Source organism: Cupressus sempervirens, chromosome 3 (assembly GCF_028749045.1).
Source record: "Cupressus sempervirens isolate cs-2001-9-10 chromosome 3, ASM2874904v1, whole genome shotgun sequence".
Taxonomy (NCBI): domain Eukaryota; kingdom Viridiplantae; phylum Streptophyta; class Pinopsida; order Cupressales; family Cupressaceae; genus Cupressus; species Cupressus sempervirens.
Window position 1 is genome coordinate 564,571,942 of NC_143120.1, and position 24,897 is coordinate 564,596,838.

The window sequence follows — 24,897 nt, forward strand, 5'->3', positions numbered from 1 at the left end:
CTGACAAAACCATTCTTGGAAAGCATCAAAGGACTCAACATGATCCCTAGAACTAAATGTAAATAACTAAACTCCAAATCGATATGGATGTCACTCTCCAAGAGAGTTGGTGTTCCCTGGGAATTTTCGTAAGGCCAAAAAAGGGAAATTACTCATATATAGGAGCCTTGACAGGATAAGATCAGCTACACAGGAAAATGATTTGGAAAGGATAGGTAAGGCAGGAGAATATTAACGAAGTGTATGTTGGCGTAAACCATGAAGGTCTTTGGTGCAAAAATATTAAAGAAGGCATTGGATCAATCAATGTCAGCATGCATTGACAAACGCACTATTGTAAAGTTCATGGGGTAAATTTAAAAATAAATAAATTAATGGACATCTTCATTTTCATTAAAGTCAACAAAGTAGGCAAATGTATATCATTGAATGTTTTCAAGTGACAATTGCTGAAACAATCTATATATGTAGAGTTGAAAGGGCACAACTTTTGTCACAATTTGGTGTTTATGTCATGGAGTTGAAGATGAAGAAATTATAACATAAACTATGCTTATCACCTGTTTGTATTATAATGGATCCACAAGAAATCAAGTACATGCATTTAGTACAACTTTGAGAGTGTACTATAATTTGTTTTCATCAATTGTTTCGTTCGGAACTTCTGAAGCTCTTTGAAAGAACAGAGCAATGTTATGTACTGGATATGATGGTAAGGTTTTATCGCTAATGGTGATGATATTCAAATATTACGGGAATTTGGTCAAAGATGTTGGAATGGTTGCACTATGAATGGTTAGTTGCGAGTGATCAAATGTTGAGGGACTCGTTAATTTTTTTGGCTTCGATCCATTTACTTTTGTTTTCAAATATATTTTTTACATTTTGCGTGTCAATATTCTGAGCTTCCTAGCTTCCATCATTTCAGTAAGTACCCTAAGTTACTGCTTAATTCTGTTTCTCTTATTTGTATTCATATTTTTTGGTCTTATCTTTTTGATTTTTGCTTATATGTGGACTGCATAGTTTTATACAGATATGAATCCTGTCTGTCACCATATTCAGAAAATATGTAGCATTTTTTAATATTTTAATTGTTTTTCACTTTCACATTGAAATTTGTGTACTTTCTTGTAAGTAATCATGGTGCATCACTTATATTCTTTTGATGCAGTTCGGAAGCTGTTCCAATCATTGAGTTGTTATATGAACGTGCAGTGCATGACTATATGGTAAGTTTGCAAAATGAAGTTGTAGTCATATTTCTTGCGAAGCTATTTTAGGAAGTTACTTTTTCTTACCGATTATTGATGGTTTTCTTTTCACAGTCTGTTCCACTATGGTCCGATTATCTGAATTTCATGCAAGAGCGTGACAAGTCTGTGTCACAATGCACACCAGAAGGCATTGCAAAGATAAGGGCTCTGTTTGAACGGGCACTAACTGCTGCAGGTTTACATATGTCAGAAGGTGGAAAATTGTGGACAGCATATCGAGAATTTGAGGAAGCTTTACTAATCACAATGGAAGAAAGTGACAATGAGGTTTGTGTTCTTTGCTGCAATTCCTTGATTTGGTATTATGAATTTATAAATTTTCATAACATTTGGCAGTGATACTTGTGAAGAGCATCACTAGTGCATAGAGGACTGTTACTTTACTGTGTATATTTAAAATTTGGTTAGAAGAGCCTGCCTATATTATTTGCATCCAACTTGTAAATACCAGCATTAGTTTTTGTAACATTGCATGAAGGCTGAAAGGGACCTTAATGTTAGAATCTAATGCTAACATTGACATTAACCAATAGTTTATATTAGATCTAACAAGCATTTTTCAATATAATAAATTCTAGGACGCCATCTTGTAAAAGAAGCCTCCATGTGCAGCAGCATCTTTGCATGGGATTTTTGTTGATCATGACATGAAGAATGGAGTGATTGTTGATTGCTCTTTACAGTCAGGGCGTTGGTGCATATTATCAATTTCATTGTTGAACATGTCCACACTCCCAACCAAGAATGGATTGCTTGGAATGGGAAATTGGAATCATTGGAGCTATTTGATCTGTAACTGGCAATCTGTGGAACCGTGAAGTGCAATCCCTGGGATATTTATGGGGTCTCTGTCTAGTTGCAAATCGCTGCTATGTAAATCCATAGCTAGATTTGTTGGGAGAGCAGTTGATTCTTGTTCAGCAGGATGAAAAATCTGGAATTTGTGAAAATGGATGAAAATTTTGGATCAGAAAAATATCCATATTAAAATAATTAACCTAATATAAACTTATGAAAAACACGCAAAATATATACTTTACATATTATCCAATAATTTGACTACGATTTTCAAAGACATGCAAAATGAGAATGCTGAATAGTTTGAAACATAGATGGACTACTGGCAGAGTACTCTCCAAGTTGCAAAAACTGGCTGAGTTTACTGGCCTGGCGAGTTTTTACGACTTTTATTGGCTCCAAAAACTTGTTGGATTTTTGGCAAAAACTTGTTCAGTACTTGCCGAGTTTCCACCAAAAACTCACTGAGTTTTTAACAAAAACTCGGTTGTAGTTTTATAACAGCACTTACACACAAAAAATTGGCCAAATTAATTCATTTCTCATTTCGTAACTTATATTTTGTTGAGAGGGATAAATATTCTTCCAAACACTTGCGACTGATTTGTATCGATTCAAAGCGTATTTGAAGTGGAGTTTTTGAAGAGGATGACTCCAATGATTTGGAGAGGTAGACTATGGAGGAGGGCGGTGGATTTGGTTTCATACTAGATGACATTGAGTTGAATGAGTAGTCATTCCTAGTGCTAGGAGAAGCTAGAGGCAGAGCTACATGTAGGATGGAGGATGAGCCACTGATTGAGTCAGATATACTGAGTGAAGAGGCACAGTCATGCCCAATGCAGATTTCTAGGACTAGACCCTCTAGTTCTACCTCTCCCTTAGTTTTTGCTAGAGTTGAGAAGAGGAAGATGTTATTGGAATGATGTATTACTTTTACTTTTACACAAATCATTTCCTATTTTGCTACCAGACATCAGCATTCCTCATGAGAATGCAATTTGGACCCACAATATATGTAGACTAAGCTTGTTTCTTTTGTGTTCTCATTTATTGACTCATTGGATGCATCTTCTCATTGAATTTTGCTAGAAATAATGAATTTCTAATTAAATTTAAGCAATGTTTTAAGTTCCTGAGTGTTTGCTGAAAATTGGCTGAGTTTTCCCCAAATTTTATTTTTTAGGCCTTGGCGAGTTTTCCAACTATGGTTTGAAATATCAGAAACATTAAATTATACTGGTTTGTAATTTAAGTTAGCTTCATATGTGACCAAGCTGTTATCTTATTTACTGGAAGAGACCTCATTTAAGTATATAAATATAAATGTGGGTAAAGACTGGATCCCTTCACATGCTTTTAGGAAATGAATTATTCAATGGTCACCTTATAGAGGTTATAAGCTTAGGGTTCGCCTAAATCCCGTCCAGACCAGGTCTGGGTTTGAATTGGTACCTGGTCCAGGTATAGTTTGCCCAGTGGTTTGGTCAAGGTTCGAGAATTGGGACCCCAGTTTGAACTTGTCTCTGATGGTTGAACCCGAGTGAGTTTGCCTTGCTCAGATTGAACCAAGGTTGAACTGGGCCTCACGGACGACCAGAAAGTGTGTTTTTTTTGCAAATTTCAGAATGTTTTCACATCCTTAACCCTGAAAAGTGTAAGTGAAAGGCTTATGTTGGCTTCTAACTCTCATTTGTGGTGTGCAAGTATTATTTTGTTATTTAAATCATATGATCTTATGATATACTGTGACATTCTAATCTCAACTTATGCTTCTAGGTGTCATAAATATGTATATATATAATTTTTTATTATTTTTACATGTTTTTGTATGAACTAACCCAAATCCCTTTCTAAAATTTTGCCATACCAATGAACCAGTTCCTCGAACTTGAATTTCGAATTGAACTCAAACTGTTAACTTCTTAGGTTATAGGGTTTGCATTTACTCTGCATCACTACTAGTTTCGTTGATTTCATGTTTCATTATACACAGGGATTCTAGAAGCTTTGCACTTTTACCTAAAATACAGTTTAAGTAAAAATTGAAATCTAATTCTAAGATTCAAAATTTGAAACATTTGAATCTTATCAAATTAAAAAGATTTATCATTATTTTCATTTAAATCTCTACTGTGATCATCAATGTTAACGTAACATTTTCTTGAAATTATTTTTAAAGCTTAAAACATCTGAAACATCTAAATCTCATCAAATTCAAAAGATGTCCTAGCATTTACACTTAATTCTCTACTGTGAACATCAACATAAAATTTTCCTGATCTCTTCAAGATATGGCACTGCAAAGTGATGAAGGCCATCTTTTGCTAGAGATTCTTGAAGAAACTTTAAGTTGTGGATAAAACTAAGATCTCCCATCTTTTAACATTCTAGTCTTTTCCTCTTATTAAATTTCTTTCAATGAAATCTTAGATGTGGGTTTGAATGTCAATCTTTTACAATTACAGAGTAGAAGCTCTGGGACATCAGAGGTAAGTGGTAACACAGTTCTTCCAAGGCAAAGTATTTAATGCAAAATTGTAAATTATTATTCTTCTACGTTTTGGGTTCATATTTTGAGGCAGCCATATGTGATTGGTTTTCAACTGTACCCATCTCAACCATCTGAGGGGTTCTCTCTTAATTTTGTAAGCTGAGCAAACATATATGTTTCAACGGTTTTTTGAGTCTTGAAATGTTCAGAAAAGTCGTTTCAAGCATAGAAGCCAAAGTTGAGGGATCTGTGATATTGGTGATTGCCCACCAGATGTAACAGCATGCTTTACATGTGACATTGACCTGCTGCTAGTGACATCAGGTTGTCTGCACCTTTAGAAGACATCTGCAATTAATATGACCTTATTTGTATATAAATGTAGGGCACTTGTTTGAAACTTCAGCTTCAGATTTTAATAGTCTGATAAGAAATTCATGCAAGGAAAATATAAGCAACAGTATTCCAGATTTATAAAAAAATATTTTTGATAATTGGGCATTTCCAGTTTATGTATTAAAAATTGAGGAGTCTAATGTGATAAATGTTACAACGAATCTTTGACATTACTAAGTTCTATGACCCACTTTTAGTTGTCTTGGCATAAGTTGAACATTGGTATAACATATAATTAATCTTGATGCTTTTCTGGTCAGTATGAGCACGATGTTTGAGATTTATGATTATATTGCTGTTGATTAGTTAACTTGAGACCAATTACTAATAACTTTTGAAATATGAAAAGTTCATAGTTATTACTAATTATTACTAATTGTTAGTAATTGTGATGGATTATTATAAACTATGTGTGTTTACCGCATAGATTAATTGATTAATGCACCCAGACAATGAACAAGAACAGCAACAACAATACTCCTTTTATTATTCGTATATGCCAAAGACATTACATTATGCTTGAATGATGATTTACAATGACCCAAGAGGGTGTATAAATACTTTCCAAAGAACCTTCTCAAAGGGGTCCGTTGACCATATACAACACGTCGCTACATAACAAGAACCTTTCCGAAGGAGCATATACTGACGAGATACATCCTGATGCACACCCTGTCGGCTACACAATATTTACCTAGGACATCATCCCCCCCAAAAGAAAAAGTCATCTTCGGACGACAATTACAAAATATCTAAGACAATTAACAAACAAAATACATTAACTGACTAACTACGACAAGATAAATCTGCTTTTGTCACCTCACTTTCACATTTGCCCTATGCCTGCACCAAACTGGTCTCCAAACCACGTTGCATTTGCAGCCTCTGCTAACTCAATACTGTCTCCTTAGCTAACCTTGATAGCCACCAGTGCTTCTTTCTCTGCTTTCAACTCTTGATTGCTCTGATCCAAGTGTCGTTGTACTGCCTCCAATTCGATGATTAGCTCCTCCCGAGCTCTCTATGCGTCCACCAAGACAGCCTCACGTCCAACACCTACTCGAAGTGCCTCTAGTACCCAGACACTCCATGCTTGCAGCAGCTCCAGGTTTCATCAACGCACATCCTGACGCACACCCTGTCAGCTACACAATATTTACCTATGACATCATCCCCCTCAAAAAAAGAAGTCGTCTTCGGACGACAATTACAAAATATCTGAAACAATTAACAAACAAAATACATTAACTGACTAACTACAACAAGATAAATCTGCTTTTGTCACCTCACTTTCACATTTGTCCCGTGCCTGCACCAAACTGGTCTCCAAACCACGTTGCATTTGCAGCCTCTGCTAACTCAATACTATCTCCTTAGCTAACTTTGATAGCCACTCGTGCTGCTTTCTCTGCTTCCAACTCCTGAGTACCCTGATCGAAGTGTCATACTGCCTCCAACTAGATGATCAGCTCCTCCTGAGCTCTCTATGCATCCACCAAGACAACCTCACGTCCAACACTTACTCCAAGTGCCTCTAGTACCTAGACACTCCATGGCTGCAACAGCTCCAGGTCCCATCAACTGGTCACACTTCCCACGACTGATAACCGCATCGACTGGGGATCTAGGGGGCATCGCCCCCAGCGAGGTCCTGGGGCAGGCCGCTCTCCTTGTCACAATACAGGGCGGGGTTGAGGGGCAGCGCCTCTCGCCGCCAAGACTAAATCAACACTCCGAAACCCACACAAAATTGCATGGAACACACTATTTTTGTGATTTTCTAGCTGATCCCACATTGTTTCTGGCAACCGCTAATGTTTTCCTTTCCCTTTGGCATCATGCGTTACTCATTCTGAACATTTTTTATTTGTTGTTGTTTTTTGTTTTGTTTTTAGAAAACCTCCTGTCACCCTTCTTCTGTATCTATTCTTGGACGCTGTACGACTGCGTTTCCTCTACTTGCCTTCCTGATTGTATCAATTCACAACTTCCTGTTTGGGCGTTCTTAATCCAGATATGCTTATTGTAGAGCTCAACTTGTACTCATACTGCAAGATCTGTGTTGCATACTATGAACTAGAAAACGCTGTCATGCCTTTATATTTGCTGCTTCTCTGCCTTACATACGACATTATACCTCTGTCGTGCCTCTTCTCCTTTGCTGTCCTTACACCGTACGAAATTACCCAGTCACTACTTTTCTGTATGGACACAGGGGTCTATATTGTCGGAGCAAATGACATATGACAACGTCAATATGAATTCTTTAGACAATATCCGTACGGTGCCAATACTGTGCAGGGGGGCCATACAGAGTTAAAACATAATCCATGAGCCGTACGGTACTTACAACCTATTCGCCTGAGAAGTTAGTGTATGGTGTCAAAAGAGGATTGTACGGTGAATCCATTGTCCATACACCGTACGAAATTGTGAACTCCTTGATATATTTTCTGTACGGTCCTCAAATCTTTGAATATTAATATTTTTTTCCTTGAATGTACTCTCCTGATATGAGTACTGTACGGTCACTTTCAGAACTCTTAAAAGGCTGTATGGTGTCTTCTATGCATAACTGTTTTTTTTAATTTTAATTTTGCTCTCTTTTTTTTTTTTAAATAAAAATTTCTTACTTCAATTGTTCATCGACGGGGGACTATTCCCTTCATGATAGATTTTTAAATCTGATCCATTCATTGTGTTTGGTACTTCCTTCCCGTTGAGCATCCATAACTTGATCACCCCATTATCACCAACTTCCCGTATCTTGTATGGTCCTACCCATTTGACTCTGAACTTTCCAAGTTCGATTTCATTCCGTCCATTATACTTCAACACCAGCTGCCCTGGTTGGAATTTGTTTAGTTGCAGGTGTCTATCATGCCATACTTTGCGCCTGTTTTGTGTCACCTTTGTGGCCCATTGTGCCTGCAATCGTCACTCATCAAGCTTATTTAACTTACATGATCTCTCCCTCCGATTTTTCATATCGCCCAGTTGTTCTCGACACTTAGTACCATGACTTCCGTTGGCTCCCACTCCTTGCCATCAATAACTGTATTCTTTCTTTTAGAACCTTTATTCCGTAATGCTAAAGCTTTTATTAAACCCTTCCTCATTGTTTCCCGTGTAGACCGTATGATGTGTTTTCCTTTCTGCCGACACCTTTCTACTATATCCCTGGTTCGACGTAACATTTTCTTTTTGTGCAGTTATATGGTGGAATTGTTCCTTTTTTTGAGTTCATACTGTATGTTCTTCCCTTCAGCTTCAGTCCCAACCACTTTTCCTTCTTCCGCTTCTCTATATTCCTTCAGACATTCATTTCTCTCTTCTTTCTCACCTTCGTCAACCGTTAACATATTACAGCTTGAAAATCCTCCATCTACAAGTGGTAAAGGCCGTTCAATGAGTCTAGGCCGTCCTCATCCAACCCTCCTTCTAGTTTCAATACTCCCTCTTCATTGGGTTCCATTCTCTTCTTCCCCCCGTCATCATTCTCGCATTCACCTTCTGAGTCTAATGATGCTGCCTCCTCACCTACCATTTGTGTGTGCAGGTCAATTATGAATCTTTTGCCTCTACGCTCCATTGATAGAGTATTCTTCTTCCAATCAATCTTAACCTTTGCTTGTATGGGCCATCCTCGGCCTAGAATGGCATCATATCCTCTCCTCTTCAGTGGGATGACAATGAAGTCGAGCAGGAACGACCGTGTTTCGATAGTCACCGGCTGTTCAGGACTCCCAACGGTTTGATCTCGTGCTGGTCTGCCGTTAATAATTGGAATGTAGGTGGCTACAACGTCGACTGTCCCAACCTCTTCTAGGTATCCTTTGGTAACACATTCACACTGGACCTGCCGTCCACAATCGTGTCTGTCAGAATAGTTCCCAGAATTCTCATCTCGACGACCGCCGGATGCCGTCCAGATGTGAGGGCTAGCAGCATTGGATCCTCTGCACTTGCGCCACTTTCCTGCTCCCTTCTGTGTTTTCTTGGTAGTTTAACAGTTGGAGTGATGTTTGTGAGTGCCAATCGGAGTTGAGGCATTGAGAGCAGCAGGTCACTTACTTTGACGGGTACTTCAGTTTGTAATATCTATCGTACTATGTTCTGTTTTGCGCAGTTCCTTGTTGAGGTACCGGTAGTGTCCTTCAGATGTGTTTTCTCCGCCTGCGTTGCTTTCTGGATTTTTGCCCGTGCTTCCTCTAGTCTCTTCTTTTCTTCTGTCGGGTCGGGGTACAATTTTGCTTGCTTCCGAGTGATTGCCAGAACCTCCTCTTCATCCGTCCCGATGGTGATCAAATTTACTCCGGATTTTGGGCACTTGGCATCTTCGTGATTGCCGAGTCCACACCATCTGCATAATAATTTTGGTTTGTTTGTCGTTGTATAGTCTCGGGCAAAGTGGCCCCACAAATTACATGTTCGGCATTGAACCATTGGTTGGCCGTTTGCATCGTACTGAATTCTGCTTCGGCTACCATTGTTATTGTTATTGTTCGCATTGTTGTTGTTTTGCCCTTTGCTATTATTTTTGTACCCACCCAAAGTGGCACCATCAATGTTTGTGTTTCCGTTCCCTCTTGATGTGGAAGCTGCTTGTGTCAGGAGCACTTGTTGAGGTTCTCTGGTTTTCATATTGAAGGGGCATTCTTTTATGAAATGTCCCATGATCTGGCAAATCTCGCAAAACTGGTTCTTTGGACAAGATCCCTTTGTGTGACCTTTCGCCTTACATTCTGTGCACCATAGTTCACTTCCCTTCGTTTCTTTCTGCATGTTCTTAAATTCCTTCATTATGCGAATCATGTCCTTCTGGAGAGCTTGGACCTTTTTGCTGCTGTTTTCATCATCGCTACTATCTTCTCTCGAGGATGCATATCATCTGAATCGGATGAACTACTCTTCGTTTTCTTTTTTTATCTTCTGCTCACTTTCTAAGTTCATTGCTCGATTGTATGCTTTAGTGTATGACAAGGGTGGCACAATCTTCATCTTTATCCGCAATTTTGGATGTAGGCCTTCAACAAACTATCTTTTTTGTAGCCCATTAGCCGGCTTATTTTCCATTTTATTGATTAAGTCTTTTAATTTCTTGGCGTAGACTCAAACTGTCTCATTCTTCCCCTGTTTTGTGTTGTATATCTCAGCTACAATCTCATTGTCGTCATGTAGCAATTGAAATTCAGTGGTAAATTCTTTTTTAACATCGTCTCAACCGGTTAATTTTTGCGGATCCATATCGGCAAACTAATCAATTGTGACACCCTTTAGGGTTGTTGGAAATTGTCGAACCCATTCATTTGTATCTGTTACGCCATTCGCCCTCCAAATCGTTTCGCATGTTTTACAACGTCGGATTGGATCGGCTTCTCCATCACCATCAAATTTCGCCAACTTTTCCTTTGGGCCAGCCATTACTATTCGAGGTTGAGGGGTTTGTTGTGTACCCGCGCTGTTTTGCACACCCGCGCTGTTCTGAACACCCACGTTGCTCTGTACACTCGCACTGTTTCCGACAGTCGTGCTATTTAGTGAAGAAGGGTTTTCATCAACCGAAGTTGTCCGTTCCGGAAGTGTATCTTGGACGAAGAGTTCACTCCACACTCGTGCTCCCTTGGCACTCTGAGCCGTGCGAGTCAATCCTCTTCTGTCTAGATTCTCTTCCCTTGGCGTATGTAGGTTCAAAAACTCCTCCCTTGCTTCTTCCACCAATTCCAGCCGCTGTCGAGTCTCCTCCAACAATTCTTCAGTGCTACGGTGTCCGTCGGTAATTTGCTGAAACCTCTGTCTACGTTCGGCTTGTTGTGCTAAAATTAAATTTTCCTGCGCGGTGCGTATTTTGTCCTTTTCCTCTTTTTCCTTCAGCTTATTCTTATTCTTGTTTAGCTGATTTGGCATTAGTCTTCATTCCTTTGCCTTTGTTCCAGGTCCATCGGGCAATGGTGCCAAATGTTTACTGCATAGATTAATTGATTAATGCACCCAGACAATGAATAAAAACAGCAACAGCAGTACTCCTTTTATTATTCGCATATGCCAAAGACATTACATTATGCTTGAATGATGATTTACAATGACCCAAGTGGGTGTATAAATACTTTCCGAAGAACCTTCCCAAAGGGGTCTGTCGGCCATAACAACATGTTGCTACATAACAAGAACCTTCCCGAAGGAGCATATACCAACGAGATACATCTTGACGCACACCCTGTCGGCTACATAATATTTACTTGCGACAATGCAGAGTTCTGAAGCTTCACTTTCCTATTAGTTATTTCTAGTTGTGGTGGGCTGATATTAGGAATTGGTCACTCATTAATATCATAGTCACATGCCTAGCTAGCTCTTACTTTCTTTTAGTCATGGATTGTTTAGGGAAATATAAGAATTTAGATTTCGAGTGTAGCATTTCGCAAGAGGCCACAAAGGAAGTTGGAGCCTTAAATGTTTTACAAGTGGTTATTGATTAGACATGTGTGTCACAAGCACATCTCTTGGACCCCATGTGTTTGTGCATTTCACAATTTAGTGAAAGACATAGGGGAATATAATTAGCTGAAGCAAGTGGTAGTAGAAGTTAGAGATATTTGTATTTTTATTGTTACCACCTCACCTGGCTCTTTTTAAAGCAGCAAGTCTTCAAACCTATGGAGACAAGATATAGAAGTTATTTAATTTTTTTAGAGAGGATGCTTTTTTATGTAATATTGCTGCAATATTCAATTTTTTAATGGTCAATGAAGTCTTTCCTAAGTTCTTTTCTGTTGCTTTATAAATTGCTGATCTTATCCTTTACGGAGATCTATTGTAATTCTTATTTATGGAGAACTTCACTCCTCACTTAATATCAAATATTTGGGTAACTACTGTATCTTATATGGCATTTGATCCTTGGTCATACATCAGGATCCGAGAATGTGTGGAGCATTACAGATTGCTGCTGACAATGACATCTTGCACATTTGTGATGCAGAAAGTACCAACAGGCGTTGTCTATATACAATTGTGTGAAAACTTGAGCAAAGTGTGCAGCATCTATCTTTTGTTTCTGGTTTTGAACAGTTGTGTAAATTGTGACCAATCTGGTGTAAATGTTGGGTTCTTTTGTTTGGGAAATTGCATCTGTTTATTTTACAAATCATGACTTATTTTTAAGTGATGGATTTTTATTTGAAAATCAGTGCTGAAGGTTTCTGATGAAGATTATAATTTTTTTGACTTTTTTGATGTTTTTAATTAAAAAAATCATGGGTTTTTTTCTATGTTACCTCAGGTTTCCGGGACGGGGGGATGTGGGGACGAGGAAACGGGTTTCCGGGACGGATTTTTTTTCTCAGAGTAGGGGACGCTAGGGGGAACAACTATATAAGAAGTAGGGAAAATTTAAAATATATAGGGAAATTTTAAATATTCATATAAGAACATGGGTAACACATGCTTATATAAATTATAGAACCTTAACATATAATATTTGTGTTAAATAATTTAACTTTAGAGTTCACATGAGAGTGGAAATCAAACAAATTATCAAAACTGGAACATTAATTTTATGGGACAGCCAAGGGAAAGGTTTCCGGAAGTTTCCGAGTTTCCGGGATGGGGGGACGTGGGGACGGGGTCAATTTTTGCTGGAAACGCGTCCCCGGGTAACATAGGTTTTTTTCTTCCTTTTAGATGCGATAGAAAACTAGTCTGGAAGCTGATTTGTTTTGTGAGATTTTTTTTTGGAAACATCACTACTGATGTGATTTTTGTGGTTGAAATAATATTTGGAGGGAGTTTTTTCCCTTTAAAAAAAGGTGAGTAGCTTAGATATATTAGCTAAATTGTTTATCTTTAGAATATGTTTGTAGGTTTTTTGATGAAATTGTATATTTTTTGTTGGCTACGACTTTTCATGATTTCCACATTTATTACAACAGTAGAAAGGATTTTTATAACTTTTTGTAATTTTGGGAGAGATGTCTTTAATATCCAACATCATGTTGGAAGATAGCCAATGCTTCACTAGCAAGAATTGTTGGTATGTTTGCCATTGCACCAAAAGTTCGATCTGTCAATGAATGTCACAAACATTAGACTTACCTAGATCCACGAGAGGCGGTTAAGCCATGTCGCGAACCCCGAAGGAGATGCTGACCACCAAGTCAACAATCTCCCCCTCAACACCGACTGAGGGTTCTGAATCGATGGAAATGAAGGAGACCTCCTGAGATTCGAACTTGTGACCCAAGGCTTTGATACCAATTGTTGGTATGTTTGCCGTTGCACCAAAAGCTCGAGCTGTCAATGAACGTCACAAACATTAGACTTACACAGATCCACGAGAGGCGGTTAAGCCATGTCGCGAACCCTGAAGGAGGTGCTGACCACCAAGTCAACAAGAATCACTACACCCAAACACATGCTTATAATTTTCAGGTATAGGTACTTTGTTAAGATCGTCATCGATGCTAGCACTAGGCTAGAAATAGTGGGTAAAAACTAAGACAAGTTTGATGAGCATGTCTATGAAGTCCTGAAGCTGATAAAGCTGTCATTGATAAATGAGATGCTTGTGGAAGTTCAAACAAGCAAAATCTCTGCAGCGATTTTGAAGCACTTGCAAGATCTGCACAAGGCATTAGATAAACTTTGGGTAACATAAAATCTTATGCATATTTCAGCTTGTGCATGTTTGTAAAATAGTCTATTTTGTAAGGTCACCTAATTGGGACATTGTACATCCCTTTGAAAATAGATGCGCCTTTTCAGTCAATTGGTTTTCCTATATGTAGTTGATTGGATGAATTAAAAGTCGGATGGTATTCATGTATAAATGGATGTTTAACATTTCATTCTTTGTTCATTCATGAATTTTTTCGACAACATATGATCAGCAGGGTTATTTATTATCCCAGCATACTTTTTCAAGTAAACCACTCACTTATAAGTAGGGAACCACTTTCAACTAGGGTTTTTTCTTCAAGAATGGTTTTCATCTTTTACAAAATTCTTATTTTCAGACTGCTGTCAGCTTACCTGAGGTTTTTGGTTAGTTTTCATCTCTCATCTAAATTCAGGCCCTCAATTTTTATCTTTTCAAAAATTGCATAAAGTTCAATGATCATTTTAGCTTGGGTTTGTGAATGTATAGCAGTCCTTGAAGAGTGAAATACAATGTAACTGCAAGATAAGATAAATTTATTAATGTCCAACAAAAGAACATGAATGGTCCAAGGGACTCCAAACACAAGACAAAAGGGCTGCCAACAGAAGGGACACCAAATTGCACCTGAAAGAAATCAACTACAAAAACAAACAAGCGACAACACAAAGAGAAATAGCAGAAGGGGGTCCCAATAAAGGACCCCAAGACCCCACTACAAAACCAGAGCAGCAGAGAAGAGACCTGTGATAGAAGGGTAGGTTGAAGAGATATTTCTCTATCCTCCAAGTTTCTAGGATGGGGTAGGGATACATGCTTTTGGGATTGAAACTTTGGGTGGCCCTTTTTTAGGAGAAGATAGGGGATGACTATTTAAAAACATTAAAATAAAATTAAAAGAATATAGGAAGTTTCAAATATTCACATGATAACATTGATAAGGCATTCACCATTTATATTTGAACCTCATTACATAACTATTTAGAGTTGATTAGGATTTCACATGAAAGTTGACTACTGGATTAATAAGATTTAGTTATAAATGTTGTTAACGTGGCATATATATTGTATAAGAATTACAATTAAATACCTAAGGGCTGCAAGTTTAAACTACAAAATGACAATATAGTAAAAATATGTAGTTGCACTTAATCAACATTTGCTAATATTGCAGCATAATCGAATTCCAAGTCTCATCATTACCTCTTTGGGACATTACATCATCCAACAAAAGGCCTACCAATCCCTTTTGGGTCTCCTTTTCATAACTGGCGGTTTCTTTGGGATCATCATCCCAATGTGCGGTTGGAGTTTGACTATGCTTGGGACTTTGTTGATCTTGAAATCACAATGCATTATGCACAATAGCTAACTTTGCCAATTGTTGAGAATTACACCAATTACTCTTGATTGACTCTGTGATGTTGAGGTTTGCAAGATTGTGGCTTATGTAGGGGTTTGGAGGTAGCAACCCTAGTGGGGATAAAGGGCAACAACACCCTCATGAGGTTTTGAGAGTAGCCCCTATAATGGCGTCTAGCTTATCTCGTTTACATCAAGATTTAGGTTTGATGCTTTCTTTTCTTCTCATTGCCATTTTCTTCTCTTCTCCCAGTTGTTCCTGTTTGTTTTCTTCTTCACAATATGGAAAACAATTAAATGAGTTTCTTTTTTGTGTTTAGTTGTTAGCATGGCTTACTTGGGCTTATAGTTGGTGTGTGGGGGTGCTTGTGGCACCCCAATCCCTTTTTTGTTCAAATTTTTGTGTTTTTAAAAAAAGTTGCATTTTATATTGACAAGGCTATAGGGACAACTAGATGTCCTTGGAGTTACCTAGATGATCATTGGCCATCTTGGGAATGACTAACCAATCCTTGCTATTTGTTGCCCGAAACTGGATGTCCTAATTATGTGGATGTTTCCTACCTATCCATGCATCCTTGAGACGTGTCTTATAGGAGATGAGGTCAAATTATGCAAAAAAATGTGGCCTTGGGGAGTATAAGTATTTTTTCATGTTATGTGGTTGGTTTCCTAGGGTTTTGATTGTTGTCCTTCATTGTATGAATTTTGTAACAATAGAGTAAAAGTTTGTTCAAAATTCATCAATCAAGTTTCAAAACAAACAAATTAGGAAATCCTATCTTTCAAATCTGCAATACCATTTCAATTATATTAAAGTTTTATCTTTTGCTGTTGATGAATTTCTAGTGATTTGTGAAACCAACTTGTGCCATGTCAATGTGCAGGAGTTGAATTTAATTAAAATATCAAGAAAGGAAACAAGATTGTGGTCTTATTCATACGGGTTCTTTACCCACTTTAATGCAAGGTCATGAATTCATCCTTGCAAATGTTATAACAGTGAAAGCTGGAAATAAGATTGGCAAGTAGTCAACTTATTTGTAAACTTGAACTAGATTGACGGAGATTACATTTCCCCTATCACCCTATGAGGAATCAAATTATTTCAATTTTGAGTAATGCAAGGGTTTTGGAAAATAGTGTTGGAATGTCAAAACAATATTGTTAAGATGTGTCTTGAGGACAAGAAATCATGAGTGCTTAAGTTCAAGATGAATCGAGTTACAATGTAGGAAGAAGCAAGAATTTTGTGCCATGGGTGTTCTACCTCACAAGCACCATATGTAAAGAAGCATATTTTGATAGACAGTCTTGATTGAAAGGCGTTTGCATAAACAATTGATAAAATTTCATGGAATATTCATAGGATTAAATATAATTGAGCCTCATAAACCGCACATATTTAAGCATTTGCCACATTTAGAGTATGTTGATTCTTTCGAACATTATGGGGGGGATGAATGATGTCTTCTTATAATGCAAAGGATGGATGATCATATGCATTTGTGGATTGTAGAGTACTTTAGGGCAATGCTTTTGGTCTGGGTAGATTAATGCATTCATATTTTGATTGGAAAGTATTTGCAATTATGCGTAAACCATTGATAGAATTTCATGGATTATTTATTGGATTAAATAAAATTGAGCCTCATCAGCAACTACACATATTTACGCATTCACCACATTTAGAGTATGTTGAATCTCTCGAACATTATTGGAGGATGGATGCCGCCTTCTTATAGTGCAAAAGATGGATGATCACATGCATTTGTGGATTGTAGAGCACTTTAGGGCAATGATTTTTGCCTAGGTAGATAAAGACATTCATATATTGACTTTCACAAACATTATGGTATTTGATTTCTCTCCTATCCTTAATATTTTTGAATTATAAGAGTGGGAGGTCATTGTCAAGGAGTCCTTTTCATAGATTTTGAGACATTGACAAAAGTGGGGTTGGTTTTCCAATCTAAGTCAATACGTATAAATGCAAGAATGCCCCCAATTCCAGAATTTCATCAGTCAAGAAATGCCAAGATTCAATTTCACACTTTTGTATGAGAGACACACATGATATGAGAGGTGTCATGTCCAATAGATTAGAGGAAAATACATACATTATCAGAAGTTTGAAGGCTGTTGGGCCAGTTTCATTGTAGAGATCAATGTCCAAAGAAGAGATTGCTGTCATTTGACTAGAAAATAGTTTAAAGATCATTTGGATAATGAATCTGATTTTTCTCCTTAGTTTATGACAGTTAACAATTTAACACAGACCAACAACCTCTACCTATAGTAAATTGCTCAAATAAGGAAAACACTTCATATCAAGAAAGGGCTAAGATCTTGTTGAGTCAAAATATATTTGTTTTACTATAAAAAGGGGCCAGATGACCAAAGGTTAAGGTTAAGATTCTAGAAGCACCTCTAGTGAATGTACCTCCATCTTCTTGAGAATGCTGAATGGGGCCATTGTTTTAGAAGTAAAAGGAAGTGAAGAAAATGGTAAAGGAAAGGGAAAAAAACAGAATGATTGATGATATATAACCACCGATCATGTCCTCTATTTCTCTGTTTGCTAGTCCTGCTTCTCCTTCTAGATCTCTTTTTGAATCACCGATCAGGCCATGTTCTAATAATCATATGGATGTTGTATTATCGTCCATTCAAGAAGATACTCACTCCTTCTCTCGTTTCATTCTCGTAAATCACTTTTGTCATTGACATATCTTCTCCCATTAAACATCCTTAGAAAATGTAGGAAAAATAAAATGCTACTACAAAGTAAGTGAAATTTGTGGTTACTAAGAAAATACATTCTTGCCTTTTATCAAATCTGCTGTTGTATATATTCAGCCATTATTGAATTTTCAACCAAAACAAGCCCAAGAGATAATCCTTGGACGAAAACCCTGAGGACCATTGTTTACCGTATGGGGTAAACGGTTTATTAAAGCATATAGACAATAGACAAGAACATGTAACACAGCAGTACTCCTTTTATTATTCGCATAAATGCCGAAGAGATTACATAGTGCTTCCAATGATGGTTACAACCATTATCCAAAGTCCATTCCAGACGGTATATATATACCATTTCGAAGGGGTGACTCAACCATTGCGCCCATTCGGATACTAATCTACTTGTCGGCTATTTTATAACTTTACCGACAACAACCATATGTGGTGATTTGATTGTGAAGATTGCCATTCCTATGCAGCATTCGATACACATGGTTTTGTATCCCTTAACTTTTAGATGTACCACAATGGATTTGGGTGTAAACATTTCATAGTGATGTAAGCATGTTGAAGGTGTTCATTGAAAATATCAAAAAGAGAGTATTCAGTGATGATGAAAGCAAAGCAGCATTGAAGATTGAAATTAAACAAATCTAAGGATTTACACCTCACCTCTTGCTATCTGTTTTAAATCCCATAGAGTGCACTTAAATAGTCTTGTAGAGTCTTCTTATGATTAGAGTCGATTAGATCAGCCAGTCACATGTGGAAAGAATACAGAGTAGTGGACGAATTATAATGCAATGCCCACTTCTGGAATATAAATAATTAATAAGGTCTGGAAAATAAATAATTTAGTTTAATATTATCCCTCAAAAGTAATTCATCAGGATTATAGTATTTAATTAATCATATGAACTATTAGAGTGAACTTAATGAAGAGTTAAGTGAAAATCAATAAAGTCAAAGAAAGACTATAATAAGGGAAGTGAATTTATGAAGACAAAGAGAAGAATAAGAAAGAGATCACAAAAACCAAATGAAGGATGAAATTATAAAACAGTAGTAAGATTAGTATATGACGTGGAGCCATGTAAGAAAGCGATCAATCCCCTGAAGGTATGTTTGTAATGTTTGAAATAAAAAGACAAAAGAAAGGAAAAGGAAGAGAGGCAGAGGGAAATTGAAGAGTCACTGCAATGGTCTTTAAAAGAACATTGAGAGGTTTTCTCAGATATGCTTGGTTAATGACTTAATAAATTTCTTTTGGAAAAGCTGGTGAGCTTCATGTTTCAGATTCTGTTGACCAAGGACAGAAGCCCTTCAGACTACTTTCGAATTGGACAGGAATCTAATTTAGGTTGGAAATACCATCCAGGTATCTCACATTGAGTTGCAAAGTATTTCACATTTTTGAAGTCTCATTCTGACAAAAATTTGTAGAAGAAAGTTTTCAGATATTCATCAAGTAAACATCTTATGGGAGGCCATTGTGGTTTGTTTATGTTTGTAAAACTGTGAGTCCATTTGATTCTATTGGTTAATAGAATAGATTAATGGAGGAATCGATTGATTATTGTTGGAAATAAAAATAAGATTTGCGGTGTCTTATTTTAATGGGAGCTTGACTAGATGTGGATGCTAGTTTAGATGCGCAAGTCATTACTTGGGTGAAAGAGACATTTTTGAAAGATCTTTTAAGGATAAGTCTGAAGGGATAAATTATATTTATTCTGCTGGCTGCCCTATTTCTATTGCAATTCATGGATACTTTTTCACTGAACTCAGACATGGCATTCCCTTAAAGGAAATTAATGGAATGTGGGTGTAGAAGCTATAACTTCTGGTACTTTTTCACTGAACAGAGCAGCAATTGACTTTAAGGGGATGCCATGTCTGAGTTTTGCTACCTGCGTATGCACTTTTGGATGTGTTTTTAGCTGAGACTATTTTATCTCGTGTCGTATGTTACAGACCACTCGCAGGTTTAAAAGTGGAGAAATAGTGCCCAAGAATACTGGACTGAGTTAATCATATCTCTGCCATCGGAAGTTTATAGAAGGATTGGAGAAGGCTATATGTCCTGCTTCTATTATCGACTGGTAATTGTAGAACGTTGTTTAATTACTGGGTTTGTTGGGAGGAGTTTTTGGACCATTCATATTCATTATCAGGCTATGCAGTTTCTGGGAGTTCATACACGATGTTTGGGGGTATTTCTATATTGCTGACATCTCCAGAGGTATCTATCTTTTGGATTTGCTTGGAATATATTGATTCTGCTGGCCTCTAATATTCATGATAGCTGGGCAATGCACAATGGCGTGAGAATAAAATGAATGCATAGATTAAGTTAGTGGGAGTGCATGGGATATGGACAGAGGTCCACATTACTGTCAGATCTGGAACCGTATGCAGTATTATGCTTGGTCATTTGAAGTTTGTGTTAATTGAAGACAATTACTGATGTTTGTGATAATTGAAATCAAGTGGATTTAGACTGAGCATATTCTGATGGATTAATTTCTGCTACAGCATTAAGAGGTCAAGTTGTTAGCATTCTTTCCTTGTAGTTTTAGTCATTAGTATCATGCTATCATTATGATCTTAATCTGAGAAGTTAGTGTCATCTCAGTCCTTGTCACTTATTCTCAAATATGAGTTTGGAAATTATTGTAGAGACTTGCAAACCACAGTTTGAACTACATCAGATTACTTAGTAGACATTGCATCACAACTGTTTGACATCATTGTGTATATGTCATACTTCTCTTGTTTGCATGTTGCCATACATCTGTCATGCATTGAAAACATAAAAAAGAAATCAATCATCTGCACGTCTGAAAACACTGTCATATTATAGCAAGTAAGCAGATTGACAAAATGCCTTGTAGTTGAATTGGTAAATAAGGGGCTAAAATTTTGGGGCAGATTTAAGGATGGTATCTTAGACATAAATGCTGATAGGGTGCTAGGGTGTTGGGAAAGATATACACATTGGCATCCAACAAAAGGGAAGCAAGACATGAAATCAGATAGATGGAAAAATGTATGGCTGAAAAATTTCCCTATTTATGAATAAATTGTAGAGAAGCTTAAAGCTTCCAAGATTTTCTGATTGACTAAGTTGTAAACAAACATATTTTTACATAGAAGGGACAGTCAATATCTCTGAGGATGATGCTGATAAAGCCATCTGTACTGTATGCGAAAGAATAAATTAAACAGAGTAAAAAGCTTGCATTGTTTTGTGACTACTATTTCATCCAAGTACATTTGATAACGATGGCATGACAATTGATTTGGATGAAGTATGGGGGGAGTTAAATGGTTAGACAGATTTGTAAAACATCAACATGAATATTTATGAGTTGGCCAAAATCACTTCACAAAAAGAGAACTGTGAGTAAAAGTCAACAGAATTAGAGGCTTGATATACATTTAGCTGGTTCTTTAGTTGGATTTAGTCGTTGTACTCATTCAATCCAGAGTTGATGACTTTCTTCAAAGCATTTAGAATGTTGCTTCAGCTCAAGGCTGTTCGACACTTCATTAAGTAGCTATTTTAGTTGCATCTATTTTGGCTTTGTGCTTGGAGGATTGTGTTTATAGATACGTGTTCAATGGATTTGTTTAGCGGTGGTTGTCATATCAGAAAGTTTTGTTTTATTTATGTTGTAATTTATTGGACAAAGTGGTCTTTTGACTTCCTTCGCGTGCAGGTAAAATATTATTAGCTGTGAAGTTTTGATTATGTTTTTTATTTATTTTAACTGTAGTATTTTGTAAAGTATTATTAAGTGCCATTTGCACATAGTTTCTCGAAACTCACATCATGCTAATTTGTTGCTAACAGAGGTCCTTGATTTCATGTTAATTGTCTTTTGAGTTAAGTGCAATCCAGTAATGAGTGCAAGCTTCATATTGCAGATTTTATCAGTCTTATAGCTTTATATTCAATCCTTTGTATTTGATTTATGGCTCTTTGTATTAGTGTTTTAGTTCAATTCAATTACTTTTTATCTGTAATTTTCACTCTCACTGTTTATCTTTGAAGTATAATAGTTGATTAGCTATTCTAGGTATTTCTTCGCGGTAGACACATACAAAATATAAATCAATAGTGTTGAACTACTCAATCACCTTGTGACGTAGCCTGAGAGCAAAAAGAGAGTTTTAAGTTTGTTTGTATTCTATACCTAAAATATTGCAAGTTCTAGGTTTAACAAATTGTCGAGTTGCCAAATGTATCATTTCTTTAACTTCACTTAAAAGAAAGCTTCCCCAACAGATGAAAGGTTCTACCTTACACATTTTCTATTTTGTTTTGCAATGGAAGGTGCAGATTAAAATACTAATGCATTGCGGGTTATCAAGAAAACAGATTAGAGCCTATACAGTAAATAAATAGAGCTTAATTTTCCTTCCTTTTGGAATTATGTTAGTGGGTTATCTAGTGGTAACAAAAAATATGTACAAAAAAATTGAAACGATTTGGATGCAGAATATTTGATGTCACCTCACTTGACATGAACTGTAGTTGTATGGAGTGTGGATTGTGGTATAAAATTTGTTATAATTGATATTATTTGTGAATCTTCAGTGTGATAAAAAAATTCCACATGCTATTGCCCACTTTACAGTGCCAGAATAGCAACCTCACATAGGTGTAAGAAAATGCCTTAACTTGCCAAACCTACAACATCAAACAAAAAGGCTACTGTAATACATTTAGAATATCGGAGTGAAACCCTATTTAAAAAACTGTATAAAGTAACTGTGAGGATAAGAAGACATTCTAAGCTTAATGCAAATCTGAGGAATAAAATTTTGGGTGCTCTTAGGGTGGATACCAATGATACCGTCAATGATCATCAAGTATCAGGATATTTTGTTTATTTGTTTGTGTACTTGTAATTCTTTTTATTATGCTGAATCACAACTGTCATTATGATTCTCTTTTAACCTTTTCCCTTATCAGTATGGGGTCTTCTAAAAGTAAAGCTATGTATAAAAGTGTTTTGTAGTTTTATTGCTGGATATATTTGTTTTTATGCCAAAATGTTAGTTACCACCTATATTTGTGTGTATATCTATGCCTGGAACATTTGGAAACTATAATGTTGTTTATAATGTCTATCTATTCAGATTTAAATTTTAAATGTAGTCACTCTCAGATCATAACGAAGGATAGTTGTTTCCAAGTTCATTAATGATACCTACTTCTGTAGTATTGCTAAATTGTTTGAGCTACTTTATTGTAGGTCAAATCTAAGCAGGTTGATCGAATACGTAATATATTTCGGCGACAGCTCTCAGTACCATTGGCTGACATGGATGTGACACTTGAAGATTACAAAGCTTGGGAGCTGAAACAAGGGAATATAATTGGGAATGATACAGACCATTTAACTGGAATCGCCATCACTGTGATATCAGCTTACAAAAAGGCCGTAGAAATGTACGAGTCTCGTGCTGATCATGAAGAAAAGCTGACTGCTGGAAAGCATGCAGATGGTGAACAACTTCAGCATTACTTGGTACACATTCTTTTATACACCGAGACACAGTCATGATACCATCAATTAGTGGATTGAACCCATCTCTTCATATTCTTAGATATTTTTTTAAACATGGAATTCATGCATTAAGTGTTTTATGTCAACATAAATGCAACATAAGTCATTAGGTACAGATTTATGCTGTTCTTGCCCTTTTTCTTACTCTGACTTATTAACTATTATTCCTTTATTTGCAAATCAAATTTGCTAATAGGTGGAGAAGATAAAGCTTTATTCACGGGGTAAAGAATAGAGAAGGAATATCTTTTTAACTGAAATAAGTATTTTATTTAGACAAAAGACAAAGTACAGCAGCTGAAAATCCAGATAATTGCAAAGGCTAGTGGTAAGAATGTATTATTTGTTACATAATAAATTCAACAAGTACCAGAAGGCTTTTAAATCAATACACACGTCATGCTGGTATTACTCAACCCCTATTCCAATTTCTCTTAGTGCAGAAAAGTCACAGTTCCAATATTACGCAGGCCCCAGCTCAGCTACAAGGGAAAGAACAATTATAACAAATATATGTAACATACCATCATCTTTTAAAACTTTTTTAGAACATATAAAGCTGCTACCATTCTAACAAAGCTCCTTAAGCTTGAACTTACAGATCGTATGTATACCAATACAGCCAACCGTGTATGACAGCTAAAGATTAACCAGATCCAAAATCATGCATCACCCACAACATCTACAAAGCTAAAAATCTTTCAGAGGAGAAAACAACCATTAAATAGCAGAGAAAATGGTCACCCAGGATTGGATAAACCATGCTTGTAATGCCACAAAAAGGCAACAGACCAGAAAAGAGAGACCAAAACAGAAAAACCTATGGCATCAATTGTCGCCATCAGAAGATATACAGTCTATATAAGATCCTGGTCACTGCAGCTTCCTGGAGGCACCATCAGAGGCTCGATTGTAAGTTCCATTTTCTGAAAATGGGTAATTTCCATTGTTGAACATGGGTGTAAATGCCTTACTGACCTGGTGAGCAATCCATTCTCCAAATGTGGCATAAAGAGCTACTGGTCAATTCCTGAGTGCCACTATGAAATGAAACCACTGTGTGCCATATTGTCATCCACAAACTTAGTTACTGGTTTGAATCCATGTACAAGAATCCGATACATGGTAACATGAATTTTTTTTGTGAGTTTTGGATGCATTTGGTATATACAAAAAAATAACGAAAAAAATAAAATTAAAGAAATACACAGAATTTAATCATTTGATAGTATGATACTTCATCGTTTATCAATGTCAAAGGCCAACGATAAATTTTAAATATTAAATGATAGCTCACAAATATTCAAGTAAGCCATATCATACATGTGTATGTTAACGATTACAATGAAAATATGGTAATCATTACAATTATATAATTTAGTCCATGATTCATCAATCATTATAAGGATAATAAAAAAATATCATCTATTGGATTTTCATCTTCAGCTGCTACAAGTTCAGGATGATTTGAACCCATAGCAGTTCCACTCGCACTAGATGCATAATACCTAGGCATGGAACTATCATCATAAGTTGTAGAGAGTCTAGTGAGATCCTCAATGATTGCATCCAAGTTGTCACATTCAATTG

General features: G+C 36.7%; 1 protein-coding gene across 1 annotated transcript in view; it reads left to right on the forward strand.

Annotated features, from left to right (window-relative positions):
• Positions 1-24,897, forward strand: part of EMB140 (EMBRYO DEFECTIVE 140) — a 282,396-nt gene that overhangs the window by 70,702 nt on the left and 186,797 nt on the right. Inside the window, exons 3-5 of the mRNA XM_089820935.1 lie at positions 1,175-1,232; positions 1,329-1,544; positions 22,993-23,268. Coding sequence (XP_089677061.1) covers positions 1,175-1,232; positions 1,329-1,544; positions 22,993-23,268 — 550 coding nt within the window. The remainder of the gene's footprint in view (positions 1-1,174; positions 1,233-1,328; positions 1,545-22,992; positions 23,269-24,897) is intronic.